At 42.8% G+C, this 13,117-nt stretch overlaps 1 protein-coding gene across 1 annotated transcript in view; it reads right to left on the bottom strand.

Moving 5' to 3' along the window:
- Positions 1 to 7,480: 7,480 nt before the first annotated feature.
- The window catches only part of GCFC2 (GC-rich sequence DNA-binding factor 2), a 42,949-nt gene continuing 37,312 nt past the window's right edge, over positions 7,481 to 13,117 (bottom strand). Inside the window, exons 17-18 of the mRNA XM_073625287.1 lie at positions 11,125 to 11,249; positions 7,481 to 7,728 (exon numbers count right to left, since the gene is read on the bottom strand). Of these exons, the coding sequence (XP_073481388.1) occupies positions 7,629 to 7,728; positions 11,125 to 11,249 (225 nt within the window). The 3' untranslated portion in view covers positions 7,481 to 7,628. The remainder of the gene's footprint in view (positions 7,729 to 11,124; positions 11,250 to 13,117) is intronic.

Raw genomic sequence — 13,117 nt, 5'->3', positions numbered from 1 at the left:
CTGAGCTGATCATCCACAATGGTCCTCCCCAATACATGTTAGGGGGGTCCTCACCCCTGGAAATCACTGGGGAGGGGGGGTTGGGGGTTTAAAGCTCTTTCAGGTTTTGTGAATTGACACTAATATAATCAGAATCCGGTGCAGCTGTACATTGCAGCCAATCGGCTTCTATCTTCAGCTTGCTTATTTATTATTATTATTATTATACAGGATTTATATAGCGCCGACAGTTTACGCAGCGCTTTACAACATTAGGGCAGACAGTACAAGTACAATACAATTCAATACAGGAGGAATCAGAGGGCCCTGCTCATTAGAGCTTACAATCTAGGAGGGAGGGTCAAGTTATACAATTTTTAAGCTTTGACAAAATAAAACCTGGAAGCTGATTGGTTTCTATGCAGAGCTGCACCAGATTTTGCACTCACCAGTTTTAATAAATAACCCGACCCAGGACTAGGGTTGCCCCCTCATCCCTTTAAACCCGAACACATATTGATTACACAGGTTCTGTGGCTGATTAAGGTGGTTATTAAACTCACTTGGTGCCTTATCTGCATTTAATTAGCCTCAGAAAGGTGTTCGGGTTTAAAGGGATGAGGTGGCAACTCTACCCAGGACTCAGGAGTGTCTGTCCTAATTATTTGGTTTCACACCTTTGGGTGATTCTGTCCACTACTGTGTATAGTGGACATTTGACCCAGAAGAACTGACACAACACAGGTAATAATGGTAAGTTTTCTATTAGTTGAAATATATATGTAGCAGTGGTAGCCCCTAATCTACATGCAGGGCGCCAGACACATATATTTCAATAGGTTTTTTGTTTTTTTTTGAAGCACATGAGTATTGCCTGAGGCTCTAATTGGCTTCAAGCACTGCGCCCTGAGCCCACCCAGTTGTGTGACAATAGCAAATTAATATTCACTATTGTCTTCCTGATTCTCCTCCTGGCCAATCAGGAAGCGGCTTCTGAGACCCGATTGGCCAGGGAGTCTTAGGACTCCCAGCCAATCAGGTCTCAGGAGGATCCACTTCTTATTCGGCTGGGAGGAGAAGCAACGGCGCCGTCCATCTCTCTCCCGTGGTGGGGGGGGTTTGGAATGATCGCCGCCATCCGTCTCCCACAGAGGAGACTGATCGCTGCCATCTGTCTCCTGCGGGGGAGGCAGGCTTGTGTGCCGCCCTCCCAAAATATTAAGCACCAGGCACCACTGATATGTAGCCACAGGTTCACACCTAGGCATTCCGGATCACGGGTGAAAACAATTCTGCTCACAATCTCCGAATCGTCGCAAAATACATTAGGCGCTTGCAGAAATAGACGTATGATTGCTGCAGAGGTTGAAGGAGTGGGGGGGTCAGCCTGTCAGTGCTCAGACCATACGCCGCACACTGCATCAAATTGGTCTGCATGGCTGTTGTCCCAGAAGGAAGCCTCTTCTAAAGATGATGCACAAGAAAGCCTGCAAACAGTTTGCTGCAGACAAGCAGACTAAGGACATGGATTACTGGAACCATGTCCTGTGGTCTGATGAGACCAAGATAAAATTATTTGGTTTAGATGGTGTCAAGCGTGTGTGGCAGCAACCAGGTGAGGAGTACAAAGACAAGTGTGTCTTGCCTACAGTCAAGCATGGTGGTGGGAGTGTCATGATCTGGGACTGCATGAGTGCTGCCGGCACTGGGGAGCTACAGTTCATTGAGGGAACCATGAATGCCAACATGTACTGTGACCTAATGAAGCAGAGCATGATCCCCTCTCTTTGGAGACTGGGCTGCAGGGCATTATTCCAACATGATAACCACCCTAAACACACCTCCAATACAACCACTGCCTTGCTAAAGAAGCTGAGGGTAAAGGTGATGGACTGGCCAAGCATGTCTCCAGACCTAAACCCTATTGAGCATCTGTGGGGCATCCTCAAATGGAAGGTGGAGGAACACAAGATCTCTAACATCCACCAGCTCTGTGATGTCATCATGGAGGAGTGGAAGAGGACTCCAGTGGCAGCCTGTGAAGCTCTGGTGAACTCCATGCCCAAGAGGGTAAAGGCAGTGCTGGAAAATAATGGTGGCCACACAAAATATTGACACTTTGGGCCCAATTTGGACATTTTCACTTAGGGGTGTACTTACTTTTGTTGCCAGCGGTTTAGACATTAATGGCTGTGTGTTGAGTTATTTTCAGGGGACAACAAATTTACACTGTTATACAAGCTGTACACTCACTACTTTACATTGTAGCAAAGTGTCATTTCTTCAGTGTTGTCACATGAAAAGATATAATAAAATATTTACAAAAATGTCCGGGGTGTACTCACTTTTGCGAGATACTGTATATATAGTGCAATTACTTGAAATTGCACCCAAGCACTTTAACATTTTTGATAACCCCACCCACACACACACACACACACACACTACATACACACAACTACGAATATAAAAGCATGCGACAGGGGTGCCTATGCACAAAAATGTTTATTGCGCTACACATTACTTATCTCTGTGCACACCAGAGTTAGAGCAGTAATTCTAGGCCGATTTTTCTTGGATAACCCTAAACTGATGATGACCTGTATGGGCTTTTAACCTATGGAAAATAAAGAATACTGAAGTTTGTCGTTGTATCACAAGCGAACGCAGTTTTAAAACTTGGCACGTTTGGTATTTATTTACTCTGCACAATCTCAACTTCTATATTTTACCAGATATTGGGTAATAAAGTGCGTTTATGTGCTCTAAAATTAGCTTTAGTGCATGTTTTTACTGAAATGTTGTTGCATAAACTGTTGCACTAATACTGTGTGACATAAAAAATAAGAACTACCACTCTTTTCTTCTCTAGCAGTGATGGCGAACCTTGGCATGCTAGATGTTTTGGAACTACATTTCCCATGAAGCTCCTGCACTCTGCAGTGTAGTGGAGCATCATGGGAAATGTAGTTCCAAAACATCTGGGGTGCCAAGGTTCGCCATTTCCCATGATGCTAAACTACACTGCAGAGTGCAGGAACATCATGGGAAATGTAGTTCAAAAACATCTGGGGTGCCAAGGTTCGCCATCACTGCTAGGGTGTTTGCTTTCAGAAAATATATAATGTTTGGGGGGTTTGCTTAATCGTCAGGTCTAAAGTTCGTTTTAAATGTGCATGCAAAAATGTCTCTTACAACAAAAATTTTTAAAGTGTTTTGGGTTCATCTACTTCAGGAGTGCAAAAAATGTGCGCAGTTCATGTCTTGTCGTGCACTCTGCAGCCCTTTCCTGGTTACCTCTGCAGATTACAGAACCACTCTCACAAAATTATGTAAAAGAGTAGATTGGGAGCAATTCTGTAGTCCCAACAAATTTCCTGCTCTACCAACTACTTCCCCATAGATACAGTGTGTAAGTGTAGGTATCTTTATGGTTTCTGAAAGGCTGATAACATTTACATATGAACATTGCATAGCACTATACCTTAATATTAGATACACCTTTCTATGCAATCATGGAATAGAACCACCTCATGTCTTCTGTATGACGAATGTAATTCTCAGTGTTTGTTGTTATGTATGGACACTGTGCTACAGTGGCACTTCTAATGTTCTCTATGGGTGTCATTTTCAGTATCTGTTCTTATTCTGTATGGACTCTGCATAGTAACACTCTTCTGTGTAGGTGCAATTTTCAATATCTGTTCTTATTCTGTATTGATGGCTGTTGCACAATATCACTTCTTTTCTGTATGCTAGTAGTACTTCTCAGAATCTGTTTCTATGTCTGCATTGACATTGCATGGTAGCACCTCTCTTACATCCTAAAATGATTCTTGACTTGCCCGTTTGGATGCAGTTTCGGTATTTTCAACTGCATCATGCTGTCAGAACTCGGTTCCTTCTCATCCAGGCTGATCTTATTGACGCCCTCTGAGGAAGTCGTAATGACGAAACTAGTCAGGGCGTGACCTTAAGACGACCAGACGAGTGAGTTCCACAACCAGGAAGAGACTAACCAGGAAGCAAGCGGTGGATGCTCCTTCCCACAGAGAGTGAGTCGCACTATTCCCTGTGGTATGAAGAACGCTCGTCTACCTGCCTAGATAGTTTTTAAGCTGTTTTGGCCGATAATTTTATATGGAAAACTTTTTATTTAATAAACTGAAAGAGAAAACAGAATTACGCTATTGGAGACTTTTTCTGTCCGAGAAACCGGTGGAGATCTTAGGATAAGCTGTGAGACCTTTCTTGATGCTGAGAACAGCTGTGGTTTATCTATCCACGCCTGATAAATCCATCCCTCTGGTGAGTGTGAACCCCGAAGGGGAGTGTGATGCATGGACTCCGGTGTGGGGTGTTTGTGTGACATAGCAAGACCACCATCTGAGGTTTCTGGGACTTTTCCACACCTCTGTCAAACTTCTTTTTTCTTGTGTGTTATATATATATATATATATATATATATATACATATACACACACACATACACACACATGAAAGCTGATCATAAACTTTGAGATAGTAGCGCTGCTACAATAATTATAGGCACTCAAGTTGGATTTGTGCTAATTTTATTATTGTTATTTCTTTTGATCCTATTGAGGAACTATTGTCTCAGAGAGATCTAGAAAAGCCCCTTTCGCTTCTGGGGACTAACTCCTCCAAGGCAGAAAGATTATGGAAATTATCGCGCACAGACATTCCATCCCTGAATAGGGAGGACTGCCTGGAATAAAAGTCCTAAGCTAGTTATCTCCTCCAGGAATAAGTTAAGTCAAGTGAAATACTTACAAAGGATTGATTATACTCCCCTGAGACTCCATCGTATCTACTCTGATAGGGATCCCAGCTGCCCTAGGTGTCGGTTGCCCCCAGGAACATGTTTTCATATGTTCTGGGATTATCCCATGATCGAATCTTATTGGTCTAATGTATTTTCAAAGATTAATCTCAGGTTGCAGTTACCCCTGCCTCTTTCCCCAGAATTAGCCTTGTTAGGCATTCATGAAGATGGTCAACGCTTCCCCACCACTCAAAGTTATTGATTTCCTCTCTTTTGTAATATGCCAAACAGGAAATCCTAATGAAATGGGCCTCACCGACCCCGCCCCCCCGGATCTATCTTCCTGGGAAGTAGTGGTGGGTGCGGCCCTACCTATGTATAAGATCACATACATGAATAGAGGTTGTCCTTGAACATATGACAAAGTTTGGTCCCCCTGGACTACTAACTGAGGGGGTATTAGTGTGTTTGCTGTTGGGATGGGGTGCACTGGACAGGGTAGCCAGCTCGTTAATTGTTGACTCTTATTTCCCCTCCCTACACATTAGTATATGATAATTGGTTTTTGAATGCTTTATGTTATTTATACATTCGGTATGATCATTGTGTTTCTCTTGCAATTGTGTTCTCTTTTTGTGCTATCAATAACTGGATTTGTTAGGCATTGTACAATATCACTGTGTAGATTCTTATATTGTTCTAAAATAATTTTTAATAAAGCACTCCTATTTTTGTTTTAAAAAAAAAAAAAAAAAGATTCTTGACATCTGTTAATATTTTCTAAGTTCACTGCACAACCTCACCTTGTATTTTTTTGTGCATTTATACACTGATCAGTCATAACATTATGACCACTGACAGATAAAGTGTATATCGGATTATCTCATTACAATGGCATCTGAAAATCAGTGGGATATATTAGGCAGCAAGTACACGTTGTCCCTAAAGCTGATGTGTTGAAAGCAGAAAAAAAAAAAAAAGCGGGCATCACTGTTTGTTGTGTATGGTACTGCGTAGCCACAGACCAGTCAGGGTCTGTCCAGTCATGCTGACCCATGTCCACAGCCAAAAGCACCTTCAATCATCACACCTGAGCATCAGAACTGGACCACAGAGAAGAAGGTGACCTGGTCTGATAAATCACGTTTTCTTCTACATCATGTGGATAGGCGGGTGCGTCGTTTACCTGGGGAATAGATGACACCAGGATGCAGTATGGGAAGAATGCAAGACAATGGAGGCAGCGTGATGCTTTGGGCAGTGTTCTACTCGGAAACCTTGAGTCCTGTCATTCAAGTGGATGTTACCTGACATGTACCACCTACTTAAACAATTGATATGGCATTCCATGATAGCAGTGGCCTCTTTCAGCAGGATAATATGCCCTGCCACACTGCAAAACTGGTTCAAGAATGGTTTGAGGAACATAACGTGTTCAAGGTGTGAGCTTGGCCTCCAAATTCTCCAGGAATTCAATCCAATCCAGTAGGGTTGCACAGATACCAGATTTTTATTGGTGAGTAGGAGTACTGATACTTTTGGTCAAGTACTCGCCGATACAGAGTACCTTTGCGGTGTGATTTGAGCCCATACAAAATGAATGGGCTCAAATCGCACTGCAAAGAATCACATGCAATTTAAACAGGAATGCGGTGGGATTCCTGTCATTATCCCATGTGGTTTCCCCACTGTGTGAACCCAGGCTGAAATCAATACAAGCCTTCACACAGGAGCGGTACAGGAAACCCCATGCGATTCGAACAGGAATTGCACTACATTCCTTTTAAAAACGCATACGATTCTCTGCAGTGCAATTTGAGCACATTCATTTTGTATGGGCTCAAATCACACAACAAGGGTATCAGTTTCGGGTATCGGAGCATTTTTACGAATACTCGTGAAAATACTCAGTATTAGTGTAACCCTACAAATCAAGCATCTGTGGGATTTGCTGGAAAAACAGGTCCAATGCATGGAGGCACCACCTCGCAACTTACAGGAATGAAAGAATCTGCTACTAACTGCTTGGTGCCAGATAGCACAGCACACCCTTAAAGGTCTAGTGGTGTTCATGCCTTGACAGGTTTTGGCAGCAAAAGGGGACCTACTATATATTAGGCAGATTGTCAAAGTATTGCCTGATCAGTGTTAGTCCCCTCCAATGTATAAACTATTCTTCCAGCTCTACACCTCTGCTAGTGCCGCCACCACATCCAAGGACAGATAAACTGCAATAAATTAAATATTTGTTACATATGGTTTAGACTTCCTGACAATGGCCAATAGGCCAGATCAACAGATCAAGTCCAATTTTCCATGATTAAAAGGTGTGCTGCAAGTCCATTCAAAATGAATGGGCTGTCTTAATACAATGGATTACTGTAAATTGAAGTGTGTTAACGCAACACATAATGCAAATGCACCACAAATGAAAAAAACTTGTTTGCTATGGTTTTATATCTTGCTTTTTGTCCTTCTTTACTGAATAAACTATGTTAGTCCAGAACTCCGGGCAAACAGTGAAATACATATATGATTTATATATAAATGAATAAACCAGTATTGTAATGTACACATATTTGCCACACGTTCATCTCCTATTTCAGCTTTTCAGTTTTCTGTGTCTACCACTTGTTCACTGGACAGTGATTCAACACTAATCCCTATACAGGGACTGCAAAAAAAGCTGATACCAAATTCAGGTACTTACACTGCTTGCATTTAAAAATACATTTAATGGTGTATTTATGAATCGCACATGGAAAAAATAACAAACTCTGAATTATAAAAAAGGCATTCGGACAATAAACAGAATATCATGTAAGAGTGCTGCGATTGGACAGCCTCATTTTAGAGATGCTGGTCATGTTCTCAGTGCTATGCTGTATTTCTTCATAACTTCATCTGCGGAGTTCTGAGCTTTTATCTTCATCAACAAAGATGTCAGTATCTCTATACTTTTCCTGTAAAGAAAAGTACAACCTTACATACAACATTTCTTCGACATTTATTTGACAATACTGATTTAAAGCTGAACTCTGGCCTTGCTTGCAGACTCCTCTGTCCTGTACTGAAATTGCTTACTATGATTTCACTGCACACTGTGAGCTTCTCACAATGTGCATTAGAAGCTGCAGAAAGTTAGACAGACCTGCTTCTTTTCCTGGCTGGTGGATGTTCATCATCAAGGAAAATTTAAACATTGCCCTCTTAGAAAAGAGCTAGATCAATGGTTCTCAACTCCTGTCCTCAGGACCCACTAACAGGCCAGGTTTGCAAGATAACTGAAATACATCACAGGTGACATCATTTGCTGCTCAGTGATTGCAGTATTCTAGTCTACATCTCCTCAAGGATTTTCCCTCTGCTCCTGTTTTGGTGTTTCCTGTTTTCCCTCACTTTCATTCTCGGTGACACTGGTCACTACAAGAATTTAGTTATTAGAATTATTCTCCTTAACAATAATAATCTGAGATTAAAGTGAAAGATGTAATCAGTTTATGCCACCTTTAAAATCTTTATTATATTAATCCTTATGTCTTTTAATCTAGACAGAGGAAGAATGCCCCTTAAAGTAGTGGTCAGTGGAGGAAAAATACTCCTTATATTGGTGGTCAGTGGGAGGAAGAATTCCCCTTATATTGATGGTCAGTGGGAGGAAGAATGCCCCTTATATTGATGGTCAGTGGGAGGAAGAATGCCCCTTATATTGATGGTCAGTGGAAGGAAGAATGCCCCTTATATTGATGGTCAGTGGGAGGAAGAATGCCGCTTATATTGATGGTCAGTGGGAGGAAGAATGCCCCTTATATTGATGGTCAGTGGGAGGAAGAATGCCCCTTATATTGATGGTCAGTGGGAGGAAGAATGCCCCTTATATTGATGGTCAGTGGGAGGAAGAATGCTCATTATATTGGTGGTCAGTGGGAGGAAGAATGCTCCTTATATTGATGGTCAGTGGGTGGAAGAATGCTCCTTGTATTGATCGTCATTGGGAAGAAGAATACTCCTTATATTGGTGGTCAGTGGGAAGAAGACTACTCCTTATATTGGTGGTCAGTGGGAGGAAGAATGCTCCTTATATTGGTGGTCAGTGGGAGGAAGAATGCCCCTTATATTGGTGGTCAGTGGGAGGAAGAATGCTCCTTATATTGATGGTCAGTGGGAGGAAAAATGCTCCTTATATTGGAGGTCAGTGGGAGGAAGAATGCTCCTTATATTGGTGGTCAGTGGGACGAAGAATGCGCCTTATTTTTGAGGTCAGTGGGAGGAAGAATGCCCCTTATATTGATGGTCAGTGGGAGGAAGAATGCCCCTTATATTGATGGTCAGTGGGAGGAAGAATGCCCCTTATATTGATGGTCAGTGGGAGGAAGAATGCCCCTTATATTGATGGTCAGTGGGAGGAAGAATGCCCCTTATATTGGTGGTCAGTGGGAGGAAGAATGCCCCTTATATTGGTGGTCAGTGGGAGGAAGAATGCTCCTTATATTGATGGTCAGTGGGTGGAAGAATGCTCCTTGTATTGATCGTCATTGGGTGGAAGAATGCTCCTTGTATTGATCGTCATTGGGAAGAATACTCCTTATATTGGTGGTCAGTGGGAGGAAGAATGCTCCTTATATTGATGGTCAGTGGGAGGAAGAATGCTCATTATATTGGAGGTCAGTGGGAGGAAGAATGCTCCTTATATTGGTGGTCAGTGGGACGAAGAATGCGCCTTATTTTTGAGGTCAGTGGGAGGAAGAATGCCCCTTATATTGATGGTCAGTGGGAGGAAGAATGCCCCTTATATTGATGGTCAGTGGGAGGAAGAATGCCCCTTATATTGGTGGTCAGTGGGAGGAAGAATGCCCCTTATATTGATGGTCAGTGGGAGGAAGAATGCTCATTATATTGGTGGTCAGTGGGAGGAAGAATGCTCCTTATATTGATGGTCAGTGGGTGGAAGAATACTCCTTATATTGGTGGTCAGTGGGAAGAAGACTACTCCTTATATTGGTGGTCAGTGGGAGGAAGAATGCTCCTTATATTGATGGTCAGTGGGAGGAAGAATGCTCATTATATTGGTGGTCAGTGGGAGGAAAAATGCTCCTTATATTGGAGGTCAGTGGGAGGAAGAATGCTCCTTATATTGGTGGTCAGTGGGACGAAGAATGCGCCTTATTTTTGAGGTCAGTGGGAGGAAGAATGCCCCTTATATTGATGGTCAGTGGGAGGAAGAATGCTCCTTGTATTGATGGTCAGTTGGAAGAAGAACGCTCCTTATATTGGTGGTCAGTGGGAGGAAGAATGCTCCTTACATTGATAGTCAATGGAAGTGAGAATGTCCCTAAAATTGGCAACCAGTGGGAGGAAGAATGCTCCTTATATTGGTGGTCAGTGGGAGGAAGAATACTCCTTATATTGGTGGTCAGTGGGAGGAAGAATACTCCTTATATTGGTGGTCAGTGGGAGGAAGAATGCTCCTTATATTGGTGGTCAGTGGGAGGAAGAATGCTCCTTACATTGGAGGTCAGTGGGAGGAAGAATGCTCCTTACATTGGTGGTCAGTGGGAGGAAGAATGCTCCTTATATTGGTGGTCAGTGGGAGGAAGAATGCTCCTTATATTTGAGGTCAGTGGAAGGAAGAATGCTCCTTACATTGGTGGTCAGTGGGAGGAAGAATGCTCCTTACATTGATAGTCAATGGAAGTGAGAATGTCCCTAAAATTGGCAACCAGTGGGAGGAAGAAGGCTCCTTATATTGGAGGTCAGTGGGAGGAAGAATACTCCTTATATTGGTGGTCAGTGGGAGGAAGAATGCTCCTTATATTGGTGGTCATCGGGAGGAAGAATGCTCCTTATATTGGTGGTCAGTGGGAGGAAGAATGCTCCTTACATTGGTGGTCAGTGGGAGGAAGAATGCTCCTTATATTGGTGGTCAGTGGGAGGAAGAATGCTCCTTATATTTGAGGTCAGTGGAAGGAAGAATGCTCCTTACATTGGTGGTCAGTGGGAGGAAGAATGCTCCTTACATTTATAGTCAATGGAAGTGAGAATGTCCCTAAAATTGGCAGCCAGTAGGAGGAAGAATGCCTCTTACATTATGGACAGTGGGAGGAAGAATACCCCTTTATATTGGTAGTCAATTGGAGAAAGAATGTCCCCAATGTTGGTGGTCAATTGGGGGAGGCCCCATGGTTAGCCATAGTAACCAATTCTGATGCAGGTATACCGTAAACATACATGTTTTTATAGTGCATTGAGCCGTTTGTCTGGACTACCACTTTTATCTGTATAAATCTCACCAGGGCTTTACAATTTAGCCTGAGCAAAGAAAACCCACAAAACAGAAGGACCTCTGCTCTGACACTTACCTGTCATTCTGTTTGTGTAGAGCATGGATGCACTGTTCCAAGTGTTTACTAAAATTAGCAAGCTTTGCCAAAGATAATCCGCTTTCAATGCCCTTAAACCAGCTTTGTGGAAGACACTCTACGATCTGCAGTTAAAAAAAAAATAAATAAAAAAATACTGTATTGGAACTGAATAAATGATCCTCTATGAAAAGATGCACATTTCCTTGTTGAAGTTTAACTCTTTCTGACCACTTCATGCTATAAAGTAACAGCTCCCTATCCAACAAAGAAATATTGAAAACTGGACTGGCCCCGTCTCCACCCTTCCTGTGGTTGTCTGGAGGCAAGACAAAACCAGAGAAATTCCCAGCTCAACTCACCAACCAGTATGCTTACCAACCGAATTAACCAGTGCAACAATATGCATTTAAAACAGGGGTTTATTTAGCACACATCGGTTTGTTACTGGTGTAATATTGGTGAGGGGACACACTGGGCACCTCTGCAGCCTATGTGCATTTAAGGTGGACTGGGCTACCTCCAGTCCACTGCAGGTATTACAGGGTGTCGTGAATAGGCCTTGCAGCTTACGCATGCATTTGCAAATGTGTGCTAACTAAACCCCTGTTTTTAACGCAGACTGTTGGACCGATTACTTTGGTTGGTAAGCAAACTGAGAAGATTCCCAGTTAAGCTGGGAATCTTCTCTGGTTTTGTCTTTTATGCATTGCCTTCCATGTACTTCTTGCTGTGAAGGTCAGTTATAGGTGGGGGCAGAGCCATCTGTTTGTTACTGTTGTCTGCAGGCAGCCTGTAGTGTGTGGAGCCTGCTGGGTTCCGTCCAAAGCTCTGCTCCCTGCACAGGCTATGTACAGCACAAAAAGTGAATTTACATCTTTTGTGGCTGTTAAGGAATATATTAAAATGAACGTTTTTGTGCACAGGGTTTAGCTTTAATGGCATGCTCCATTTTTGGGATCAAATTTAGGATGCAACATGAAATGTGGTCATATTCTCCAACCCCTACTCCACAAACCACCCCACCCCCCAGACCCATAACTGAAGGTCTGTACCTTCATACAGACCTGGGGCCAAGAGTAAACAATGCAGAGACCTGAGAATTGAACCTGCAAAACACTGATTGTGTTTGCAATTTTCTGATGGCTTAAATTACATTTTTGTTCAATGTGGGTGTATTTATTATATATATTTTTTTACATGTTTTAGCAAAAGTGGACTATGCATCTAAGACGGGACCAACCATGACTGGTTCTCTTTAAAGTTTACAGGTGACATTTTAAAGATTGTACAAAGGTCCCCGGACTGGAAAGCAGACACCTCCTGTAGGCTGCATGTACCCTCAGTTTATCTGCAGAGTGCCCCAGCAGACTCTAAACTGCTCTGTTATGCAAACTAACTAAAGCCGCGTACACACGAGCGGAATGTCCGACAGAAAAAGTCAGACGGAAGCTTTTCATTGTATATTCTGATCGTGTGTATGCCTCATCTGACTTTTTTTTTCGAAAATTCTGACGGAAATAGAACATGTTCTAAATATTTCCGAAGCAACCAATTCCTATTGGGAAAACCGCTTGTCTGTATGCTGTTCCGACGGACCAAAAACGTGCATGCTCTGAAGCAAGTACGAGACGTAAGCTATTGTCTACTGGCTATTAAACTTCCTTTTTCTAGTCCCGTCGTACGTGCTGTACGTCATCGCGTTCTGGACGGTCGGACTTTGGTTTGACCGTGTGTAGGCAGGACCGCTTGAATGGAATTCCGTTGGAGTTCTGTCGGAGAAACATTCGGAGTTTATTCTGACGGTAAAACCGGTCGTGTGTACAGGGCATAAAACTTTCTTGCTTGTGTTCAGGCCCAACTCTACAGCTACCCAATAAGCCACAGGCAGGCAGTGTCAATGATCAAAAAGGAGGCACGGGAAGGAATCAGAGCATAACCATCAAATCTTGAACTGGAATTTGTCCAACTGTGGACAGTTGTTGTCCAATTT

Source organism: Aquarana catesbeiana, linkage group LG04 (assembly GCF_042186555.1).
Source record: "Aquarana catesbeiana isolate 2022-GZ linkage group LG04, ASM4218655v1, whole genome shotgun sequence".
NCBI lineage: Eukaryota > Metazoa > Chordata > Amphibia > Anura > Ranidae > Aquarana > Aquarana catesbeiana.
This window is presented reverse-complemented; position numbering and strand designations above follow the sequence as displayed.